Source organism: Scyliorhinus canicula, chromosome 9 (genome assembly GCF_902713615.1).
Source record: "Scyliorhinus canicula chromosome 9, sScyCan1.1, whole genome shotgun sequence".
NCBI lineage: Eukaryota > Metazoa > Chordata > Chondrichthyes > Carcharhiniformes > Scyliorhinidae > Scyliorhinus > Scyliorhinus canicula.
This window is the reverse complement of record NC_052154.1, coordinates 88,506,454-88,531,572: the sequence shown is the minus strand read 5'-3', so window position 1 is coordinate 88,531,572 and position 25,119 is coordinate 88,506,454. Positions and strand designations below refer to the sequence as shown.

At 46.6% G+C, this 25,119-nt stretch overlaps 1 protein-coding gene across 1 annotated transcript in view; it reads left to right on the top strand.

The window, feature by feature from the left end:
* Nucleotides 1–2,099: 2,099 nt before the first annotated feature.
* LOC119971515 (lysosomal protective protein-like) overlaps nt 2,100–25,119 on the top strand; it is a 30,743-nt gene continuing 7,723 nt past the window's right edge. Inside the window, exons 1-8 of the mRNA XM_038807136.1 lie at nt 2,100–2,320; nt 7,160–7,271; nt 8,845–8,982; nt 11,968–12,126; nt 13,195–13,286; nt 20,126–20,210; nt 21,210–21,359; nt 21,727–21,857. Of these exons, the coding sequence (XP_038663064.1) occupies nt 2,166–2,320; nt 7,160–7,271; nt 8,845–8,982; nt 11,968–12,126; nt 13,195–13,286; nt 20,126–20,210; nt 21,210–21,359; nt 21,727–21,857 (1,022 nt within the window). The 5' untranslated portion in view covers nt 2,100–2,165. The remainder of the gene's footprint in view (nt 2,321–7,159; nt 7,272–8,844; nt 8,983–11,967; nt 12,127–13,194; nt 13,287–20,125; nt 20,211–21,209; nt 21,360–21,726; nt 21,858–25,119) is intronic.

Below are 25,119 nucleotides of genomic sequence, written 5' to 3'. Positions count from 1 at the left end.
AATCCACCTAACCCGCACATCTTTGGACTGTGGGAGGAAACCGGAGCACCCAGAGGAAACCCACGCACACACGGGGTGGACGTGCAGACTCCGCACAGACAGTGACCCAGCCGGGAACCGAACCTGGGACCCTGGAGCTGTGAAGCATTTATGCTAACCACCATGCTACCGTGCTGCCCCAAATTTGTATTGGCGTGGAGGGACTAGGAACCCGCAAAATCGAGGACATGGGTCAAAAATCAAGTTAATCCTGAGGGGGTCGATGCTAGGCTTCGCCGGGAGGTGGCAGCCATTTATCGACCTCTTTGGGGAAAATTAAACTGCCAGCAGAGGGGTGGGGGGGTGAAAGGAAAGAGGGAGGCATCAGGGGTTGATTGAGGTGGGAAATAGTTAGCAGGAAAAGGGGATTGGCTGAACTGTGTTTGTGAGCCATGTTGGCTGGGTTTGATTGTTGGTTGGGTGGGTGGGTGCTATTTACTTTGTTGTTTCTCCTCTTCAAAATTGTTAAAATGATATATGCCTTAATAAAATATATATTTTTTAAACATTCAGGTTTGGGCTGCTAAGTGATGCATAACATTCACTCCACACAAGCAGCAGGCAATGACCTCCACTAACAAGAGAGAATCTGTTTTCTTTTTTTTAAAATAAATTTAGAGTACCCAATTATTTTCTCCAATTAAGGGGGCAATTTAGAGGAGCCAATCTACCTATCCTGCACATCTTTGGGTTGTGGGGGTGAAACCCACGCAGACACGGGGAGAATGTGTAAACTCCACACGGACAGTAACCCAGGGCCGGGATTCGAACCCGGGTCCTCAGCTCCGTAGGCAGCAATGCTAACCACTGTGCCACCGTGCTGCCCGACAAGAGAGAATCTAACCACCTATCCACAATATTCATCTGCATTGTATTGTTGAATACCCCACTATATCCTGGTCCCGGGTCACTATCCTTGTGGATTTTGCACATTCTTCATCATGTCTGCATGGGTCTCACCCCCACAACTGAAAGATGTGCAGGGGAGCTGGATTGGCCACGCAAAATTGCCCCTTAATTGGGATTTTTTTTTAAAAAAGAATACCACACTATCAACATCCTGGGGGTTATCGTTAACAATTGAACTCAGAGACCGGGAATTCTGTGGAAAATAACTCACCACTGACTCCCCTGAGATTGTCCACCATCTACAAGGCACAAGTCAGGAATGTAATGGAATACTCTCCACTTGCCTGGATGAGTGCAGCTCCAACAATCAAGAAGCTTGACACCATCCAGGACAAAGTGGCTCACATGATTGGCACCACATTCACAACATTAAACATTCACTCCCTCCAGCACCAATGCATATAGCAGCCGTGTGTATCACCACAAGATGCACTGCAGCAACTGTCCTTAGACAGCAACTTCCAAACCTGTGACCGCTGCCATCTAGGACAAAGGCAGCAGATACATGTTCCCCTCCAAGCCACTCACCATCCTGACTTGGAAACATATTGATGTTCCTTCACTTTCGCTGCGTCAAAATCCTGGAATTCCCTCCCTAACAGCATAATGGTTGTTCCAACATGGAACGCAGCGGTTCAAGAAGGCAGCTCACCACCACCTTCTCAAGGGCAATTAGGGACGGGCAATAAATGCTGGCCTGCCCAGATTCACTCCCACATCACAAAAACAAATTTAAAAATGCAATTTGAAATGTGAACTGTTTTGAGACACCTTGAGGATACGATAAAAGTGTTACACAGATAGTCTCTCTTTAGCTGGGTGGTTACTGGGCAAACTCTGGAAAATATTCAATAGTTGAAAGGAGCACGAGTTCTTATCTACACTGTATTAATGTATTTAAAGGACAGGCTAAGGACACAGGTCATTTAATTACTTTACCAAGACTATTGGTACATTTTCCAGTGCAAATTATAGATTGTCACCTGCATTGACATCATTCCAATATTTGGTTTAATACCTTGTGATTTATTTCCTTATCATCTGATATTGTAACTCCCTGCCTCTTTGTATAATTGACTATCAGTCATGTGATCATCCTATTCCTAGCCCCTGTTATATAAGGAGTTGCCTGCCCCAGCCACCACATTCCTGTGAGATCCTCCGGGTTGTGGTTGTTAATCTTACGGTCTCGCCCTCTCTCCGCCTGCTTCGCAGCAATGTGGTGGAGTTTGCTGTTGCTCTGTGTGGGCGGCGCTCTGGGATATTATGCCCCAGATGAAATCCTGTCCTTGCCGGGTCTGAACACCCAACTCAACTTCAGGCAGTGGTCCGGCTATCTGCAGACATCTGCAGGCCAATATCTACATTACTGGTAAGTGAATGGGGCTCCACAGGAGCTAAGACACGGGGATACCCTACCCTGGCATTGGGCACAAGGTAAAGTTAGTGTCTGACAGTCCCCCGGTCTCCTGAACTCTTAGTGGGTGAAGATCCCAGATTAGATTCCTGGTCTGTGTAGAGTTGGAAATTATAACTGGTGTTATGGGCCAGGGTTTAGAGAACCCCAAAGTGTATCATGGAGTTCACCTGACCCACAACTTTTAATAGATTGTGGTATGGGGAGCATACAGCCCACTCTCCAGGTGTGGTACAGCAGAAATGGAAAAATATTTTTTAAAGCAAAACAATGTTTATTCTATGAACTCATGTTAACCTTTTTGAAACATACAGTGAACATCTTAGCAACCATCAATTCAAATATAACCCCCAAAGACTACAACACTAAGTAATCCTTAATAACTTCCCAAACAACATCCAGAAGACAGAAGAAACACCTTTTAACATAAGCACATTTGGTTTACATTCACGACTGAGAACATTTATAATTCTGAATTCATCAAATGATTAAGAGATAAACAGTACACCTGCTACCTGGCTTCAGCTCCAACACTGAAAACAAAACTAAAACACACCCTGCAAACAGCCTAAAACGAAAGTAACAAGCTGACAGACAGCCCAGCTCCACCCACACTCTGACATCACTGATAAACACCTATTTCTTAAAGGTACATTTCTTAAACACCCATTTCTAAAAGGTGCTCTCACATGACACTGGGCTAAACTAAATTCTGGATTTGTGGATGAGGTGGAGTTGGGGGAAGATTGTGATTGTGATTGACTGTGCAGCTTTCGTTATTACTAATCATTTTCAGTGAATTCCTGAGTGGTGCCCTCCACTGTTCAATATCCCATTGGCATCCAGTGTTTGGGATAAGGCAGGAAGAATGGGTGTGAGGGGGAGGTGAGGGGGTAGATACAGATTCTGACTGCAGGTTGTATCCAGGAAGAGTCAGAGGGGAGATTAAGGAAAATAAAGTCTTGTATTTATATCGCATTTTTCATGATTACTGCTTGTTTCAAAGTGAATTACAGCCAATGACATTCTTTTGAAGAGTAGCCACTGTTGCAATGTAGGAAATGGAGCAACCAATTTGTGCACAGCAAGTTCCCACAAACAGCAAGCTCCCACAGACAGCACTGTGACCATGACCAGATAACCTGATTTTGTGATGCCGATTAAGGGAGAAATATTGGCCAAGATAGTGGGGAGAGCACCCCATTCTTCTTCAATGGGATCTCCGAGGTTCACTCGAAAAGACAGCCTTGATTTCACACTCATCTATCCAGGGCTGGAAAAGTTTGTTTATGAAGAGGATTGGGTCAGCTGGGGGAAGATTTAATTGAGGTGTATAAAATGATCTGAAGTCCAGGGTGAATAGAAAGGATCTATTTCTCTTCACAAAGAAGAATTGATAGAAGAACTGTGTCCAGCTGTTCAACATGATGGTCTGGATTCTCCGATCGCTGACACTGAAATCGCGTTCGGCGATTGGCCGGAGAACCCACTTTTACACTGGAATCAGGGGCGGCTCTGTTTTTCCATTATTCCGCCCCCTCAAAAACGGCGTACTCGAGGAATGCACCGCACGGTGTCGGGACGGCCTCAGGACGTCACCTGAGGTCCTCCCCCCATGCTCTGCCCCCGATGGGCCAAGTCCCCAATAGCGTGGGACACACATCCTCGCACTTTTCGGGGACCTCACGTGGCGGCTGAGGTCTGTGTCCAGCGCCGCCACAGTCAGGGAGAGCCGTTCTGCTGGCAGGGCGGGCTTCGGCGGAGGCTGGGGGATTGGAGAGGGGTGGTCCGGGGGTGGCAAGGGGGATTACAGGGGGCAGTTTTTGGCAGACTGGGTCCGCGCACAGCCGGCGCCATGCTGTACGGCGCAGCTGCCCCAGTCCACCACCATGTGCATGTGCGGCCATTGACCCAGCCATTCTGAGGCCGTATCCACAGGTAAAGCCGGGGGCTTTACACGGCGCGTCTGATAGCTCCCCCCCCCCCCACCGGGCAGAGGGTCGGTGCGCGAACGGCACCGACTTTCAAGTCGTAAGACCAGATAGATCCTGCGGACATGGTCGCAGAATCGGAGTATCCAGCCGATGTGTCTAGTGAGTGGGTCATAGAATTTGAATGTTTTCTGCTTTTGTGTGATTGTTTTCTCCACATTTCCAGCCTCCACCACTGGATAGCAGCAATGTGAAAAGGAGAGACAAACGTCTAAATCTTTCTCTGTCAGTACACAGCCCCTCCGTTGGCAGCAAGTCCTCCACTGTGCCTCCTCATGGAGTCACACAGAAACTAGGCCCTTCGCAACCCCTAGCTTAATGTTTCAGAGGAACACACAGGAGGTTTGGCTCCCAGACATGTGATATGCAGGCCCACAGGCATGTGACATCCCCTGGCACTCATGAACCAAACTCCCAGCCATGGATGGATAGCCCCATAACCTTAAGGATTGTGAGTTGTGGGGGTGAGACCCACGCAGACATAGGGAGAATGTACAAACTCCACACAGGCAGTGACCAGGGGCCAGGATCAAACCCGGTTTCTCGATGCTGAGGCAGCAGTGCTAACCACTGTGCTATCTTGCTGCCCTACTTAACTCTTTCTTGAAACCATTTAATGACACAGATTCCACCGCACAATGGGGCAATGAGTTTCACATATTTGCCACCCTCTGCGAGAAGTAGTTCCTCCTCATCTCAGTTCTAAATCTACCACCTCTCAATTTATATCCGTGATCTTTCTTTCTAGATTGTACACAAGGGGGAAACATTTGGTCCATGTTTACTTTATCAGTCCCATTTAGTATTTTATACACCTTCCAACAAGCTTCAGGACAGCATCCACTATACCGCACTCTCAACAGCAAGAGCAGAAAAATGTTGATTGGTTTGAATCTAACATCACTGTGATGGAGCCTGTCATTGAAGCCGAGTGGTTCACTCTCATTAATTACAAGGGAGAGCCGAACGAGAAGACTCTGAATGCACTGAGAGCTGCATTAGCATTCCAAACTGAAGAATAGCTTTGGCAGCAAATGGTCAGACCATGTTACATCTGGAACACTGTCTGCAGTTGTGATCTCCATATTTATGGGGGATACACTTCAATGGAGACAGTAGAGTGAAGGTTCACTAAATTGGCATTAGCATTCCAAACTGAAGAACATCTGGAACACTGTGTGCAGTTGTGATCTCCATATTTAAGAAGCGCTACACTTTAACTTTAGAGACAAAAGAGTGAAGGTTCACTAAATTGGTCCCTGTGATGAGGGGGGTAGTCCACTGATGAGAGGCTGAATAATAGAAGGAGAAGTCATCTCATTGAATGCTAAAAGATTCTGAAGGGGCTTGATAGGGTAGATGTTGAGAGATCATTTCTGCTGATTGGAGAATCTAGAACATAGTCTCAGAATAAGGGGCTGATCATTTAAGACTGAGATGAGGAGCGATCTCTTCAGTCAGAGGGTTGTGAATCATTGGAATTAGAACATAGAACAGTACAGCACAGAACAGGCCCTTCGGCCCTCGATGTTGTGCCGAGCAATGATCACCCTACTCAAGCCAACGTATCCACCCTATACCAGTAACCCAACAACCCCCCCCCTCCCCCCCTCCATTAACCTTATTTTTTAGGACACTAAGGGCAATTTAGCATGGCCAATCCACCTAACCCGCACATCTTTGGAGTGTGGGAGGAAACCGGAGCACCCGGAGGAAACCCACGCACACACGGGGAGGACGTGCAGACTCCACACAGACAGTGACCCAGCCGGGAATCGAACCTGGGACCCTGGAGCTGTGAAGCATTTATGCTAACCACCATGCTACCGTGCTGCCCCTCTCTATCCCAGAGGGTTACGGATGCTTCATTGCTGGATATATTTAACACTGGCATATAGATTTCTGGTCTCTTTGGGAATCAAGGGATATAGGAAGTGGGCGGGGAAATGGAGTTGAAAGCCAAGATCAGCCATGATCAGATTGAATGGCAGATCAGATTGACAGGCCGAATGGTCTACTCCTGTTCCTTTTTTTTGTGTTCTGATCTGTACATCAGCTCCACCCCAATCCCATCTTGACTTCATCTTCCTTGATGCTCTTACCGAACAAACCTTCATTGGGTTCCAGCCTGAAAGCTCCAAATGCCCCTCAAAGTCCCCAACCTCTGAAACCTCAAGATTTCCACTACCCTTTGGCTGAAGAACTAATTTATAATTTCACTCCTGAAAGGGAACCCACTAAAGGAAATTGATTCTCCATATCTACCGTGTCAAACCCTTTTAACATATTAAAGACCTCAATTAGATTGCCCTTGTTCGAAAATGTCAACAGCAGAAACAGAATAAATGCTTTCAGAAGACCAGAGCCAGAAGTGATCTTGATGGATCACTCTCCAATCCAGTGACTATAGAGTCGATCGGGAAATACTACTCCCATTGTTCAAGGGTCACAAAACCAGAAGATATTGATTTAAAGTGATTGACAAAAAAGAGGGACGTGAGTGAATGGTTAAGAGCTGGAAAGCACTATCTGAGAGGGTGATGGAGGCAGTTCCATTTGTGGTTTTACAAAAGGAAATTAGATAATTATGAATGGAAAAGATTGGCAGGGCTATTGTGAACAAACAGGAGAGTGAAACTAGCTGAGTAGCTCTCACAGAGAGTTAGTATGGTTACTAACCGTTGAATAGCTTCCTCCCTGTGTTGGAATCGTTTAATGATTTTAAAACTGTGCCTCACCTCTCCATGCTCTTGCAGGCTCCTCTGTCGCAGACATTAATTCCAACTTGTTTTGGCTCCTGCAGGTTTGTGACATCCCAGCAAGACCCAGCCAATGACCCTATGGTTCTGTGGCTGAATGGTGGACCTGGGTGCAGTTCTTTAGGTGGATTGCTCTCTGAAAATGGACCTTTGCATGTAAGTGCTTGTCTTACTGAAGGGTAATGATTGAGTTTTCTGTTGGCTAATCTCAGTTAAGACAGCAATGTTGACTTTAACTTTCGCCTGGGCTGGTGGGAAGGGACAGCCAGGGCTTCTGGTTCTGTCCTGACCCATTGCTCACCTACCAGCCCAAGGTGGTCCGTGAAGATCGATAAACCCAAATTCTTGTTTCTCCTTTTGTTATGGGCCAGGGTTTAGAGAATCCCAAAGTGTATCATGGAGTTCACCTAACCCACAACTTTTAATAGATTGTGGTACGGGGAGCACACGGCTCACTCTACAGGCGTGGTACAGCAGAAATGGATGAGTATTTTTTTAAACAAAACAATGTTTATTCTATGAACTCAAGTTCACCTTTTTAAAACCAGCAGTGAATATCTTAGCAACCATTAATTCAAATATACCCCCCAAAGAATACAACACTAAGTAATCTGTCTGCTGTTCTTTTAACATCCAAAAGACTTAACAAACCTCTAATCAGAAGCACATCAGAGTTTACATTCAATACTGAGATCTTTTACAATTCTGGGTTCACCAAATGATCCATAGATAAGTCTTTGGATGGCAGACTTCAGATGCAGCTCACTGAAAAACACTAGACACACCCAACCTTTCTCTCAAGCTGAAACTAAAAAGCAGAAGTAGAACTCGGCTCCACCCACACTGACATCACTCCAGTAACATGAACAGCTCCATTTCTTAAAGGTACGTTTCTTAAACACCCATTTCTTAAAGGTACTCTCGCATGACACTTTCCATTCCCAGAACATGGATTAGGAATGGAATCTGTAACCTTCTGGTTAGTCTAGCTCAGTGCTGTACAGGGTTGTGCATTTATACTCCGAGCCATTGGGGAATTGAAAATAGAGTTTGATATAAGAACATAGAAAATAGGAGCAGAAGGAGGCCATTTGGCCCTTCAAGCCTGGTCCACCATTTATTATGATCATGGCTGATCATCCAACTCAGTAACCTATTCCTGCTTTCCGCCCAAATCCTTTGATCCCTTTAGCCCCAAGGACGATATCTACCTCCTTTGTGAAAACATCCATTTTGGCCTCAACTGCTTTCTGTGGTAGCAAATTCCACAGGCTCACCACTCTCTGGGTTAACAAATTGTTCCTCATCTCAATCCTAAAAGATTTACCCTGTACCCTTGGACTATGAATCCTGGTTCTAGACACACCCGCAATCCGGAACATCCTTCCTGAATCTGCCCTGTTTAGTCCTCTTAGAATGTTATAGGTTTCTGGGCGGCACGGTAGCAGTGGGTAGCACTGTTTGTTCATAGCTTCAGGGTCCCAGGTTCGATTCCCGGCTTGGGTCACTGTCTGTGTGGAGTCTGCACGTTCTCCCCGTGTCTGCATGGGTTTCCTCCGGGTGCTCCGGTTTCCTCCCACTGTCCAAAGATGTGCAGGTTAGGTGGATTAACCATGTTAAATTGTCCTTTGTGTCAATTGCAGTGGAGAGTGGGAGCCTGGGGGAGCTGGTTAATGCAGATTCAGGTTGATAGGTCACATCCTGTTAACTCCAGTGTATTTACTTCCAGGTGGATGATAATGGCCGCACACTCTACATCAACGAGTACAGCTGGAACAAGATGGCCAATGTTCTGTACCTGGAATCTCCGGCTGGGGTTGGCTTCTCCTATTCTAACAGTAAAAACTACGCCACCAATGATATAAAGGTATTGTGCTCAATCTGCTAACTGCTGGGACACCCAGGGAGTGAGAGCAGTTTGCTGGGGGCTGGGTCACCACTCTTGGCCAGGAGAGGGTAGAAATGTGCCAGTAAAGGACAAAACAGGGATCCTTTGACAACCAGGTCTATTTCTTTCTTGTGTTCAATAATCAGTGTGTCACAAGGGATAGCTGTTTGAGCAGCTGATGTTAAGAATCCTTTCTGGACTGTTGAATGAAATGGGCCTTCTACTAGATCAACCTTTGCACATCACCAGATTCATTTTCTTCATTGAGAGACTGAGGGCTGGATTCTCAGATTTTGCAGCTATGTCCGGAGGAAGCACCTGGTCTTTCGACCAAAACATCGGCGCCACCCCTGTACTGATGCTCCGCCCGGTGGGGGGCTAGCAACCGCACCACGTAAAGTCCCCCAGCTTTACCTGTAGATATGGATGGAGAATGGATGGGTCTGTGGCCGCACAAGCACACGGCAGCGACCTGCGGTGTCCGTGCTGTACAACATGGGGCCGGCGCGCACAGACCCGGCCTGCCAGATTATGCTCCCCTGTAGCCACCCTCGGACCACCCCCCACCTGTCCCCCAAGCCCCCACTGAAGCTGCCATAGCCAGTGCAACGGCTCCCCCTCGCCCCGACTGTGGCAGCACTGGACACAGTCCACAGCCACCATGGAAAACTGAGAGGACACGCGACTGATGCCGTCGGGAAGTCAGCCCATTTGGGGTGGAGCATTGGGGAGGGCCTCAGATGTCGTCCTGAGCCATCCCAACAGCATGCGGCATACTCAGTGATTACGCTGTTTTTGAGGGGTCGGAGCAAACGAAAAATGGTGCCGCCCCCGATTTCACCGTAAAACGGATTCTCCAGCCAATTGCCAAACACGATTTCGCCATTTTAGGACATGTATCTCTGTAAAGTGAAGGTGCTTCCCTCACACTGCACTTGCTCCATATGGATCTGAAACACCAACTCTGTTCCCACTGGTAAAGGGATTAGGATTTCACTCTGCTAATCCAGGTGTCAGCTTGTGGACCCAATGTCCCAGGATTGAAACTAAACAGTGATGCTGTGAAGTAGTTTAGATAACCAGGCCATCGCAATATCAAAAACAGTTGAAGGATTTAATCATCAGGTAAAGACAAGGAACTCTTGGCTGTAGCACGGTGACTGCAGTCTGCTGACAGAACTAACCCTCTCCTCGTGTCCCTTTACTCAATAAATACACGTTGAAATCTTTTATTAATCAATGGAAAACAGGAAGGTACAGAAAACATGTTGGACACAGGAAGGTACAGAAAAACATTGGTTATCTGTGCACTCCCTAAATCTGATAGTCCCTGATCAGCGCTGTCTCAAATTTCTATCCAGTTCTCCCTTCCCCTTGTCAGTCCATTTCACATGTTTACCAGCATCTTTGTGAAGTAGTTTAAACTAAGTTGACTGCATTTTCCCTTTTAAAATAGCCACTGGTTCTAGAACTGGTGTCAATGGCAAATTTATTATTGGAGTTTTGAATCTTGGATGAAACTCTCCTCAGCCTTATCTTCATCACAATGAAGATCAATTGCACTTCCTGTAATGCCAGATAGTGGTATTAGAATATTCTTCTCGTAGCACAACCACCAGTATAATTAGTTCAGAACTCTATAAGGGTTTTCCCTCATATTCCTGTGTAACACTTCCCAATATTTGGCTTACTCCTACTACCTACAATGCTGTTGGCTTCAATGAAATCTCCACAACTGCCCCATGTTACTCTGTAGTTATTTAATTTATGTTCCTCAGCAGTGAGCCCAGTGGAACTGAGTCATGACCCTTTTCCACTCTGATGATGGGTCATTGTGCTCAACGTGTTGGGACACCCCGGTAGTTACAGCAGTTTGCTGGGGGTTGGTGATCTCTGTGGCACTAAGTCATGACCCTTTCCACTCTGACCCAGCTCCATTCACAAAAACACTATAGCTTTCTCTCATTTCATCAATTTTCAGAACTCCTGCGCCATTCTGTAGCCAAGAACAGTTTGATTATCGGGTCAAAGAAAGAAGAAAAACTTGTATTTCACAACCTGGGGATATCCCAAAGTGCCTCCGAACCAATTGAATATTTCAAAAGGGCAGTCACTGTTATAGGAAGTATGGTAGCTGAGGTTGGGCACAGCAAGATCCCACAGTCACCAGCAAGAATTTCCCTGGCTGTCTTCATAATAGTGCCATGGGTCTCTTGCATCGCTGAAGAGGCATTTGGGACCTTGGCTTGGTGTCTCATCTGAAAGACAATACATCTGGCTGCAGGCGGTTCAATACCAGCACTGGGGACCACCTTGGATTGTGCGCGATGTGTTAGGCAGGTTGGTTCGATGTGGACTGCACTCGATGCAGGGAAGCTAGAAACAGACGTATAACACTGGAGAAGATCCAACACTGTTTTATTCTATGATGGAACTGATAAACATATTCAGCTGTGGGTCGACACTATACTGAACTGACTGGAGACCTAGTAGTAGCCTGACCAGACTTACTTGCTAGCTCGTGGACTCTGACTGTCTCAATGGCTGGGTCCAGAGAGAGTGGGAAACCTAGTGCCCTCTGGCTTTGTAGTGGTAGTGTCCTGTCTGGTGATTGGCTGCACTGTGTTGTGTGCTTTCTGGTCATCCTGTGTGTCAATCACTGCCTGTCTGCACCTCATTATGTGCATGAGTGGATATTATGACAGTGCGCTGAAGTCTCCTGAGTGGGACTTGAATCCACATCCTTCTAACTCTTTGAGGTATTGGGGATACCCAACAAGCTGACACTCAAATGACTTGGGAGATGAACAAATTCAATCTCTAAGCTTTCAGGGCAGCCAGCACCCTGAACCCAGTAACGTCAATGACTTTAGCTGGTAGGTTCTCTATGAGTCTTTCACCCTGCAGAAAGCACAGCTCTAACTCCTGATCTTGTATTCGCCTCCCTACTCCTCACTTCAACAGGTTGCAGAGAACAACTACCTGGCCCTGCTGGCTTTCTTCAGAAAGTTTCCCAGTTTCCAGCATAATGACTTCTACGTCACTGGTGAAAGTTATGGGGGCGTCTATGTGCCGAGTCTGACTCTGAAAATCGCCAACGGCCTAGCCAAGATTAACTTGAAGGTATTTGCATTTCCTTCTGCTCTGGAAACTGGATCAGCGTCTTCCCGCCCCTCTGTTTGACTCTCCGCCTGTTATTGTTTGGGTGGATTGTCCTGGCTGGAATGTGAAACACTGGCCCCAGCCCCACACATGGGATTGAAGTGTTTAGTAATGGGTGAGAGAGACTAAAGAGTCTGTCTTTAATACAGCATTTTATCACAATGTCAGAAAGAGCCTCGCAGGTAATTTTTTTTTAAATTTAGAGTACCCAATTCTTTTTTTCCAATTAAGGGGCAATTTAGCATGGCCAATCCACCTACCCTGCCCATCTTTCAGGCTGTGGGGGTGAGACCCACACAGACACGGGGAGAATGTGCAAACTCCACATGCACAGTAACTCGGGGCCAGGATCGAACCCGGGTCCTCAGCACCGTGACCACTACTCCACTGTGCCACCCTAGCCTCACAGGTAATGAAGTACGTTTGAAGTGTCACCATTACAGTAATGGAGGAAACATGGCTGCCAATTTGGACACCACCAGCTGACACAAACAGGAATAATCTGCTTTCCTGATGTTGGTGGGATTAAATTTGGCCAGAACACGAGGGAGGACAACCAGCTGTTCTTTGATTTTGTGCTGTGGGATTTTTTTTTATCCCCATCTGAGATGGCGAGGTGAAGGTTTGGTTTAATGTCTCATCAAAAAAAGAAGTACCTCTGACAATGAAGTACTCTCTCAGTACTGCACTGACGTGTCAGGCTCCATTTCTCTCCTCCAGTTTTGAAGTGGGTTCAAACACACAATCGCTTGACTTGGAGATGAAAATGATACCCATTGAATATCAGGCACAGGCTGCTGTTCTTCAGTGTCTAGGTGGGCAGGAGCAACAGCCAATCCTCCAGCCAATCCTTGGCTGATTTAGGCATATCGCTGCTGTGGGTAGGGCCCCGGTCCTTCCAGTCAAGATTTCCCCCATTGTCCACGCTGACTAATGTCGGCATTCGTATAGCCAGGAGTCACTGTCTTCCGGATGTGGGAGGGGGCAAGGGCCCAGCTTGTTGTGGTGATGCTACATTCTGTGTTCTAGGGGTTTGCCGTCGGGAACGGATTGAGCAGCACGTACTTCAATGACCAGTCAGTCGTCTATTTTGGATATTACCACGGACTCTTCGGGGACACGTGGGTATTATGTTCGAACTTCTAAACCAGGTGTACTAAATCACAACGAGAGGTCGGGCTAAAAGGGGCATTGTCCTCTCTCTCCCTGAAATGTTGCACAGACCAGGGTTCAATGTTGGATATTGTAAACCCATTGAATGGCAGCCAGACTACCATTACGAGCAGTGATCTGATTAAAACATGTGAGATTCTGAGGGGACAAAGTAGATGCAAAGAAAATATTTTCCCTCATGGAGGAATATTGAAGTCAGGGCACAGTTTCAGATTAAGGTGTTCTCCTATTTAAGATAGCGATGAGGAAAAATTTCTTCTCCAATGGGTTATTAATCTTTAGAATTCTGTCCCCCAGAGAGCAGTAGGAGGCTGGGTCACTGAATATATTCATGGCTGTGTGAGACAGATTTTTAATATACAAGGGAATCAAAGGATATCTGTCAGGCCTTGATCAGATCGGCTTTGGTCTTATTTAATTGCAAAGCAGTCTCAAGGGGCTGAATAGCCTAATACTGCTCTTATTTCTTTTGTTAACTTTGGCTGATTGTTAGGAAAGGTAAACGTTATTTCTCTCACATTTATGACTTTCCAACTCCAAAGCACAAAATGAAGACAAAGTGACAAGGAGCCTTTCCTTATTCTAATTGGAGTTCATTTTGGAAAAGGAAAACACAACAGATTGAGCTTTGGAAATCACAGAAGGGAGACAAGATGGGGAATAAGATACTGCTTCTGGGTTAGGGGAGCCTATCCTTTTTCTAGCTGCTCTTTGGGGAGCACGAGGATGGAACAGGTGGTGTGAATGTATTAGTACATAATAGGATGCAGGAACAAAGAAAAGTACAGCACGGGAACAGGTCCTTCAGCCCTCCAAACCTGTGCCGACCATGCTGCCCGTCTAACCTAAAACCTTCTACATTTCCGGGGTCCATATCCCTCTATTCCCATCCGATTCATGTATTTGTCAAGACGCCCCTTAAACATCACTATCGTACTTGCTTCCACCACCTCTTTGGCAGCGAATTCCAGGCACCCACCCCTCTCGGTGTAAAAAGACTTCCCTCGCACATCTCCTTTAAATTTTGCACCTCGCACCTGAAACCTATGTCCCCTCGTAATTGGCATTTCCACCCTGTGGAAAAGCCTCCAACTATCCACTCTGTCACATGCCCCTCATAATTTTTAGACCTCTGTCAGGTCACCCCTCAATCTCCATCGTTCCAGTCAGAACAAACTGAGTTTATCCACCCTCTCCTCATAGCTAATGCCCTCCATATCAGGCAACATCCTGATAAACCTCTTCTGTACCCTCTCCAAAGCCACCACATTCTTCTGGTAGTGTGGCGACCAGAATTGAACAAGAGTAAGGAAACACATTTTCTTAACAACCTCCACTTCATTCGAGGCACCTTGCCCTGATACATCACCTCGCATTGGAAAGGAAATGAAAGGCAAGACAGAAAGGCAGAAGCAAAAAGAATAGTTAAGAGGACAGAAGCAGGAAGAAAGAGGAGGCAACGTGAGACATCAGAGAGAGGCAAGAGATATTTTCTGACTTATCAATGTCACAGGAGATTGTTTAATTTCCATTATATATTCCAATGTCTACATTTATAATAGAAACAACATTCATAATTTTTTAACAATGTAATTGAATCTTCCCAAAAATGGTGCTGCAGCACCTCCACTGGTGTGGAGGGGTAATTACAATGCTAAAAATCTACATAGACACCTTACATTCTAAATGTGAACATAGGAATTCATAAGGGTGAAAACTGACAACAGGAAGTTAGCTTTTGTAGATAGGGAGTGCTTACAGCGATAGGATTAAATTAGCCAATTTATTTTTATAAATAAATTCTCAATATTCCTTTGAATTGAATTGACAGGCTACATGTCTGAGGCATCATTTTGTCAGAGGCTGCACTGATGGGTAATATCTAAGGCACAGAGCAAGCGCCTGTCAGTGATCTTGAGGTAAATTGACAGGAGGTTCCCAGCTCCCAACAGTTAGTGAGATTTTGGCCTCTGTTTCTATATTCATTTTTGGCACATGGGCATCACTGGCATTTATTGAAATGAAAATTGCTTACTGTCACAAGTAGGCTTCAAGTGAAGTTACTGTGAAAAGCCTCTACTCGCCACATTCCGGCACCTGTTCGGGGAGGCTGGTACGAGAATTGAACCCGCACTGCTGGCCTTGGTCTGCTTTACAAGCCAACTATTTAACCCTTGGCCACTGTGGGAGTCCAGAGAAGGAGATGGTGAACCGTCTTATTTCACCCACTGCTGTGGTTCATTCCAACTGAAGTCAACATTAATTTGTTCAATTCATTTTCTCATATTCAAAACATTGTACATTTACGTTTTTTTTTTAAACATAACATTTAACACTTTTGTAATTTGGAGTAATTTGATGGGACGCTGTTTCAGCTGTAAGATGATGTACTGCCATCATTACACATAGAGACTGTAATCTCTCTCATTGAGAAGTTTGTGTAGGGGAGAGCACAGTTTAAACACAGTGGATTAATTAACTTCATTAATTTCTATTGGGATTTTTAGAATCGGCAACAGTGCACTAAATATTGCAAGAATAGTGATCCAATCTATGCAAGCATTGAGTTATATACACATTGACAGAAACAATATCATAAATGTCTTTATGATCAGAGGGTTAGATAGGGTGGACATCGAGAGCCTTTTTCCTCGGATGGTGATGTCCAGCACGAGGGGACATAGCTTTAAATTGAGGGGAGATAGATATAGGACAGATGTCAGAGGTAGGTTCTTTACTCAGAGAGTAGTAAGGGTGTGGAATGCCCTGCCTGCAACAGTAGTGGACTCGCCAACACTAAGGGCATTCAAATGGTTATTGGATAGACATATGGATGATAAGGGAATAGTGCAGATGGGCTTTAGAGTGGTTTCACAGGTCGGCGCAACATCGAAGGCCAAAGGGCCTGTACTGCGCTGTAATGTTCTATGTTCTATTATGGGATGTGGATGTCACTGGCAAGCCCAGCATTTGTTGCCCATCCCCAATTGCCGTTGAACTGAGTGACTTGCTCGGCCATTTCAGCAGGTGGTTAAGAGTCAGTAAAGTCAAACAGGAGGCGGCGAGAGAGATTGGGAAAGTAAAGGATACAGGGGGGGCAGTGGTGGTGGATCCGGTGGGAGTGAACAATGTGTTTAGGGAATTTTACCGTAGATTATATAAATTGGAGCCCCCAGCAGGGGAGGAGGGTATGAAGCAATTCTTGAGGAGACTGGAGTTCCCAAGGATAGATGAGGAGTTGATGGAAGGCTTGAGAGCCCCAATTGGACTTGGGGAGGTTATAGACGGGCTGGGGGCGATGCAATCGGGTAAAGCCCCGGGATATCCGGTTGAGTTCTATAAAATGTTTTCCAGGTTGCTGGGGCGCTCCTGGCAAAAGCTTTTAATGAGTCTAAGGGGTTGGGAGTGCTCCCCGCAACATTACCGCAGGCATCGATTTCCCTTATTTTGAAGTGGGATAAGGATCCGGAGAGTAGTGGGTCGTAAAGGCCGATCTCCCTTTTAAATGTAGATGCAAAACTGCTGGCAAAGATCTTGGCCGCGCACATAGAGGATTGTGTCCCGGGGCTAATAGGGGAGGACCAGACGGGATTTGTGAAGGGTCGCCATCTGACGTCCAATATTAGTCGGCTCCTAAACGTGAGAATGATGCCAGTTGCGAGGTTGAGGTGATTGTGGCCATAGGTTCAGAAAAAGCCTTTGATCGGTAGAATGGAAGTACCTGTGGGATGTCGTGGGAAGGTTCGGATTCGGGCAGGGATTCGTGGACTGGGTCTGGTTGCTATATCAGGCACTGGTGGCGAATGTAAGGACCAACCAGGTTCGGTCAGAGTATTTTAGTCTGTGTCGGGGGACATGGCAGGGGTGTCCACTCTCCCCACTACTGTTTGCCCTGGTCATAGAGCCTTTGGCAATGGCGGTTAGGTCATTGAGCATTTGGTGGGGGATACTAAGAGGGGCGTGGATCATAGGGTCCCAGGTTCGATTCTGGCTTGGGTCACCGTCTGTGCAGAGTTTGCACGTTCTCCCTGTATCTGCGCGAGTTTCCTCTGGGTGCTCCGGTTTCCTCCCAGTCCAAAGATGTGCGGGTTAGGTGGATTGGCCATGATAAATTGCCCTTAGTGTCCAAAATGGTTAAATGGGGGTTACTAGGATAGGGTAGAGACGTGGGCTTGAGTAGGGTGCTCTTTGTAAAGGCCGGTGCAGACTAGATGGGCTAAATGGCCTTCTTCTGCACTGTAAATTCTATCATAGGGTCTATGATAGGGTCTCACTGTATGCGGACGATTTGCTTCTTTACACAACAGACCCATTGGGTGGGAATTGCAGGAATTATGGGGATATTGGAGGAATTTGGGCGGTTCTCAGGTTACAAATTAAACATGAGCAAGAGCGAGGTCATCACCATCCAGGCAAGGGGGCAGGAGAGGAGATTGAGGGAGAAGCTGTTTAAAGTGGTGGGAAGGAGTTTTAGGTACCTGGGGATTCAGCTGGCTCGGGACTGGGGTCAGCTCCATAAGTTAAATTTGGGCAGGGCAATTGAGCAAATGAAAGCGGACTTCCACAGGAGGGACGCGCTCCCGCTGTCATTGGCGGGAGAGTACTGTGAAGTTGGCAGTCCTCCCGAGATTGCTGTTTGTGTTTCAATGTATCCCAATTTTTATCCCTAAGGCATATTTCAGGAAGATGAGAGCGATGATCTTGGGTTCTGTATGGGCTGGGAAAGTCCCGCGGGTGAAGAAGGTCTTTCTGGAACGGGGCGCGGGGAGGGGGGCTTGACCCTTCCAAACTTTATTAATTATTACTGGGCGGCTAATATATCGATGGTTAGGAAGTGGGTAATGGGGAAGGGGTCGGTGTGAGAGCGAATAGAGGTGGCATCTTACAAGGGCATGAGTCTGGAGGCTCTGTTAATGGCACCTCTGTCGGTACTCCACAAGCCCAGTTGTAGTGGCAGCCCTGAGAGTGTGGGGGCAATGGAGGCAGCATACGAGACTGGAGGGGGCATCGGTGTGGTCGCCAATCTGTGACAATCACCGGTTTGCTCCGGTAGGGCTGGATGGAGGCTTCAGGAGGCGGCAGCGGGCAGGGATTGAGAGATTTGGGGATCTCCTCATTGAGGAAGGTTTCCTGAGCCTGAAGCAGCTAGAGGAGGAGTTTGAGTTGCGGGTGGGAATGGATTTCGGTACTGCAGGTACGGGACTTTGTCCGGAGGCAGGTTCCAGGCTTTACTCACCCTCGTAAGGGGACTACAGAATAAGGTGATGTAAAAAACAGCGATTTGGGAGGGGAGAGTCTCGGAAATATAAAAGAAATTGATGGAGTTGGAAGGGGCCCGAATCGGGGAGGTGAAGAAGAAGTGGGAGGACAAGTTTGGGGGGGGGGGGGGGCGGGGGGCTCATGCTCATTGTGTGCCAGGCTTAGCCTGATCCAGTTCAAGGTGGTGCATAGGGCTCATATGACTGTGGCCGGATGAGTACGTTTTTCGAGGAGGTGTGGGACAGATGTGGGCGGTGTGGGGGAAGCCCGGCACATCACGTACACATATTTTGGGCATGTCCGAAGCTGAGGGGATTTTGGCAGGGATTCTCAGATGTCATGTCAGAGGGCTGGAGGGAGGGTTACTCTGAGTCCAGAGATGGCAATATTTGGAGTGTCGGAAAATCCAGGGGCCCGGGGGGGGAGGGGGGAAAGAGAGGTCGATGTTTTGGCCTTTGCCTCCATGGTGGCCCGGAGATGGATTTTGCTGGGATGGAGGGACTCAGTGCCTCCAAAGTCAGGAGTGTGGGTTAGCAACATGGCAGGGTTTCTCAGGCTGGAGAAGATTATATTCGCCTTGAGGGGTTCAATTCAGGGGTTCGCTCGGAGATGGCAGCCGTTTATCGACTTCTTTAAGGAAAAATGACCATCAGCAGAAAGGGGGGGGTGGGGAAAGGTGGGGGACGGGGGGAAGGGAGGCAGTGAAGAGTATGGGTAGTCAGGAGGTAGGGCGAGGGGAAATTGCGTATGTTACAGGGAGGTTGTTGCATGTGACGGACCGCTCGGTTGTTTAGTGTTAAAATATAAAAATTATAAATGCTTCAATCAAATGTTTTCTGAAAAAGATCATTAAAGTCACCATAATCCCCGATGACCAATGGCTGCTTTCCCCTTTAAGTGGAGGAAGAGCTGACTGGTGGTGATTTAACCTGAGGATCACACCTCAGACGAGGGGCATAAATAACGTCAGCCAGTACGGGAATTGAACCCGCGATGTTGGCCTTGCTTTGGATCACAAACTAGTTGTCCAACCAACTGAGCTAAACAGGCCCCTATTAGGAGATAACCATTGTTGGAGTCACATGTAGGCCAGACCGGGTAAGGATGGCAGATTTCCTTTCCGAAAGGGCAAAGCTGAACCAAATGGACAATCAACGAGAGTTGCTATTATCATACAGAGGGCTGACTTTATATTCCAGATTTATTGTTGAATTTCAATTCCACCAGTTGCCATGGTGGAACTTGTACCCATGTCTCCAGAACATGAGCCTGAGTCCATAGATTCCCTGTCCAGCGACATCATCTCAATAATGAACTGTTGGCTCCTACCAGCTGAGATAAGAAACTCAGTGAGTGCATGGAGGGTCAATGAAAGGATACCAAAAGACTGGGGTGAAGGGATGGGATGGGAAGGAGAACTCTCTCATGATATTTCATGATAAGGGTGCCTGGCCCTCAACACACAAAAGGCATGATCCAATGTGGTGACTTAAATTACAATTTTCCCTTTCTTTCTTCCCCGATTAAGATTGTGGAAAAACCTGAACACATACTGCTGCCTAGGTGGATCCTGCAACTTTGTCACCAACAGCAACTATAACTGCCGAGAATCAGTAGGTTTCCCCTCATTCACTTATTGCCCACAGCTCGATTGCTCGCTCTCTGACTCCACACCCTGTGAATATATGACAGTCTTATATTTCTGTAGTGTTTTCCACAATCTCAGAACAGCCCTAACTGCTTGAAAAATGACGTACTTCTGAAGTCGAGGTAATGTTGTAAATGAAGCAGCCAATTTTCACACAGCAAGATCCCAGATTGCAATATAATAGATCAGATCATCTGTTTTGAATGTTGCTGATTGCAGATATTTTTTAAAAATCATGGGATATGCTCATCACTGACGAGGCCAGCATTTATTACCCATCCTGAACTGCCCTTAGCTTGCTCCGTCATTTCAGAAAGTCAACAAAAGTCAACCAATTGTTGTGGGTCTGGAGTCACATCTCAGACGGACCTGGTAAGAATGTCAGATTTCCTTACCTGAAGGGCATTATTTAACCATTTGGATTTTTACAATAAGCAGCAGCTTCAATGTCTCCATTACTGAGACTCACTTTCAATTCCAGCTGCCTGTTCTTTTTAATTGAATTGGAATGCCACCAGCTGCTATAGTGGGAATATGGACCCATGTTCCCAGTGCATTACCTGGGTCTCTGGATTACTAGTCCGGTGACATTGTCATTATGTCACCCCCTCCCCCGAGGGCCAGAACGTGGAAGGGAATTCCCCTATTCTGCTTCAAATAGCACCGTAGAATATTTTCCCATTTCATCTCTTCTAATACAATAGTTGACAGTTTAACATCTCATTCAGCAAACTGCCTTAATTTCACTCTTCCTGCCTCTGTGTATGAAGCTCAGGATCCCATAATGTTTTACAAAGGCTTTATCAACTTGCCCTCATGGATTTATGTGTGACTGTCAGTATCCATGGAGACATAAGCCCAGATGTGTCCCCCCAGTTGGACAGAGAGACAATTGTGTTACAAATTTGACAAAGTGTTGGGCATCCAGATAAACAGTCGGTGAAAAATTCTTTTTTTTTTCCAGGTCTACAAAGTCTTCTCGATCCTCTACAGTAGTGGGCTCAATATGTATGCGCTTTATATGAATTGTGCTGGGGGAGTAACAGGAAGTAATGTGCAGTTCCGTACAGAGCTCAAGAACCTATTCCGGTTTTACCAGTTTGAAGTGCCAGAGGTATAAACTGTCTGTTTCTATTTTATATACCAACTCTCTTTCCATTCATTCCCATCGTATAGAATCCCGATGAGCCCAACCACATCCCATTCACTCCTAGTGGATCAGACCACATTTCTTTCACTCTCTTCACAATTCTGATGTGCTCAACCCTTATTTCCATTTCTACAAAATCCTAATGGCTCACTCTCCTTCCATATAGATATTTCCTGATCTCACCGTAAAATATTTCCCAATTATCTGGAGTGTCCAGTGCATTTTAAAAATGATCTCACCTCTCTTTCTGTGATACACTGCTTATTTTGGCATGTGTGCGCATCACATGGTATATCTATGTTACTAATACTTTCCTTTTCTTGATTATCAGAAACCAGCTACATTAAGTAGCAGTGGTGTCCCATGTGTCAATGATACTAATGTGAGGACCTGGCTAAATCGTGCAGATGTGAGAAAGGCCCTGCACATCCCAGACTTTGTCCAGACCTGGGGCATCTGCAGGTAAGAGGATATTCTGGCAGTTTCAGCAAGACACACCGTCGACTGGCAGCATATCCAGTAGAGTAGCATTCCCTCGTTACCACTGAAGTGTCACAATCATCGAGTCTTGCAGCACTGAAAGAGGTCCATCCTGTCTGCAATGACATCAGCACCTATCTATTCTAATCCCATTTTCCAGCGCATGGCCCTTAGTTTTGTATGCTGTGGCTGAGATTTGTCTGGAGGGGGGTAAACTGGGCATCTTGTCAAGTTAGTCTAACCTCAAAAGTGGGTGAACGTTCCTGTTTGTGGATCAAACGACCAATTTGCAACCCCTACAAATGGTGTCAGTGGGAATGAAAGTCAGGAAGGTATAAATTGAGCAGTTGACCCATTACCTCCTGTGGGTAAGTTCAAATTCACCCCATAACCCTGAAGATTGCTGATGATTCCCCCAAAGACAAGATGTTTAGAAAATGGCCACCGACAAAAGACATTGAAATGTTAGTGGATGGTTGTCAGCTGGAAATTCCACATGATGTGGATAAGTGAAAGGGAATTATTTAAAGAGGAAAAATTAAGGTGAGGGAGTGTGCGTTAAATCAAAAGATATTGAAGGTGTGGATGAAAAGACCCCCCAAGAGTTCAAATACATAGTTCGCTGAAAGTTCATATACAGATAGATAAGCAATCATAAAAAGGCCAACAGAATTTGGATTTTATAAATAATTGTGAAGAGATAATTTATACAAATCACTGGAAGGGCCACAGTGACAGCATTATGTAGTTTCAGGCCTATTATAAAAAGGATAGAGAGTCTGCAGGAGTCGATGTCGATTCTGCCAGAAATTAGTTAATTTGCAGAAAATGTTAACAAATTGTTTAAAATGTACAAATATGGCCAAGTACCCACTAATACAAAAATAAAACACACATACACAATAACCCCTGCAAGCATGCTAAAGAGAACTAACATTCTGGAGAATATCAGATCTAAAACCATGGTCAAGTTCAAAAATAAAGGGAGAAATAAACTCTCACTGATTGTCCGGGTGTTGTTTGTAGCTGAAGGGTCACTTTCCACAGGAGCTGCTGGTATTTGGGTTTTGATTGAAAAAGTGTTGAAATATTGATTCTCTTTTCTCTTGGGGACAGTGGTGTTGATTCAGGATATGCTTCGCAGACCCCTCAGTTTGCAGCAATGAGGTCTTCTGGTGGGTTTTCAAATCACAGAAACCTCAGCTTTAATGAGAGTGGTTCCAGAGAAGGAGACAGGGAGATAAGATTGTTGCCCCTGTGGCTGTCTATCTCGGTTAGTTCAAATCCAGTATACTTTACACCCAAGAACGAAGTCACATGACCTCTCTAGTTTCAGCCACTCTCTCAATAAATCAGCTCGTGTCCTTCACAAATACAACATCATAGCTGCTGTAGCCATTGTTCTTTGCTTAGAAAAAGTGTTCTTTGCAAAAAAACCCAGCATGTATGTATGACCAGTCAATAACATTATAAAGTCGGAGCTGTCCACCTGATAACACTATAAATTTATATTCTATGTAACACGTCTTCATGACAAGCCTTGGTGATCTCGCTGGTTAATATACATTAAACTTATTTGTAAGTACAGTAAGAAGTCTTACAACACCAGGTGTGTCTTACTGTGCTCACCCCAGTCCAACGCCGGCATCTCCACATCATTATTTGTAAGTGGAAGGCCTTTGACCTGGTAGAGTGGGACTACATGTGGGAGGTGCTGGGGCGGTTTGGGTTTGGGCTGGGGTTTGTGGATTGGGTCCGGTTGTTGTACCGGGCGCCAGCAACGAGTGTACGGACAAACCGGGTGAGTTTGGGGTATTTTAGTTTACATCGTGGGACCAGGCAGGGATTCCCACTCACCCCGCTGCTTTTTGCCTTGGCGATGGTGCTTCGAGCGTCAAGGAATTGGCAGGGGAAAGTGCAGGGGGGGGGGGGGGTGGTGGAGCATAGGATCTCGCTGTACGTGGATGATTTATTGCTTTATAAACCGAACCCACTGGAAGGTATTGGGGGATCATGGGCATATTGGAAGAATTTGGCCGGTTCTCTGGATATAAAGTAAACATGGGGAAGAGCGAGGTCTTCCCGGTCCAGTCAAGGGGCAGGAGAGAGGGTGCGCTGCCGTTCAAGGTAGTGCAGGCAAGTTTCAGGTATCTTGGCATCCAGGTGGCACAGGGATGGGAGCACAAATTAAATCTGGCACAACTGGTGGAGCAAATGGAGGGGGATTTTAAGAGATGGGACATGTGCTCCCACTGTCATTGGCGGGGTGGGTGCAGTCTGTGAAGATGACGGTTCTCCCGAGAATTTTATTTCTGTTCCAGAACCACCCAATTTTTAGTCCAAAAGCTTTCTTTAGAAAGGTTAATGCAATGACCTTGGGGTTTGTGTGGGCGGGTAAAGCCCCACGAGTAAAGAAGCTGCTGCTAGAGCGGGGACGAAGGGGGTGCGGGCTAGCCCTGCCAAATTTGATTAACTATTGCTGGGCAGCACATATAGCTATGGTAACAAAGTGGGTAGTGGGGGAGGGGTCAGTATAGGAGCAGATGGAGGCAGCCACTTATATGCACCCGAGCTTAGAGCCCATGATCCCCCAATACCTTCCACTGGGTTCGGTTTATAAAGCAATAAATCATCCACGTACAGTGAGATCCTATGCTCCACCCCCATCCCCCCCCCCCCCCCTTGCACTTTCCCCTGCCAATTCCTTGACGCTCAAAGCACCATCGCCAAGGCAATTGACGGCGCCTCTGCCATTCTCGCCAGCCAGGAACTCCACAAGTCCGGTGGTGGTGGTGGCGGCCCTGAAGATGTGGAGACAGTGGCGACAGCACCGATCTCCGGGAATCTTAGGTTTGCTCCGGGTGGGCTAGACTCTGGGTTCTGGGCGTGGTGGTATGAGGCGATGAGGCGGGGGACAGTTTTTCGAGCTTAGAAGGGCTGGTAGAGGATTACGAGTTGCCCAGCGGGAATGGGTTCCGGTACTTGCAGATGAGGGACTGTGTGTGGAAGCAGGTGCCGTCCTCTCCCAACAAGGTGGTGTTGAAAACAGCGGTAGGTGAGGGCAGAGTGTCAGAGATCGACAAAGAACTAATGGACTGGGAGGGGCGCCCCACGAGAAGGTGAAGTGCAAGTGGGAGGAAGAGCTGGGGAGTTGGAAGCTGGGCTGTGGGAGGAGGCTTTGAGGAGAGTGAATGCATCCTGTTGGTGTACGCGGCTTAATCTTATTCAATTCGAAGTAGTCCAC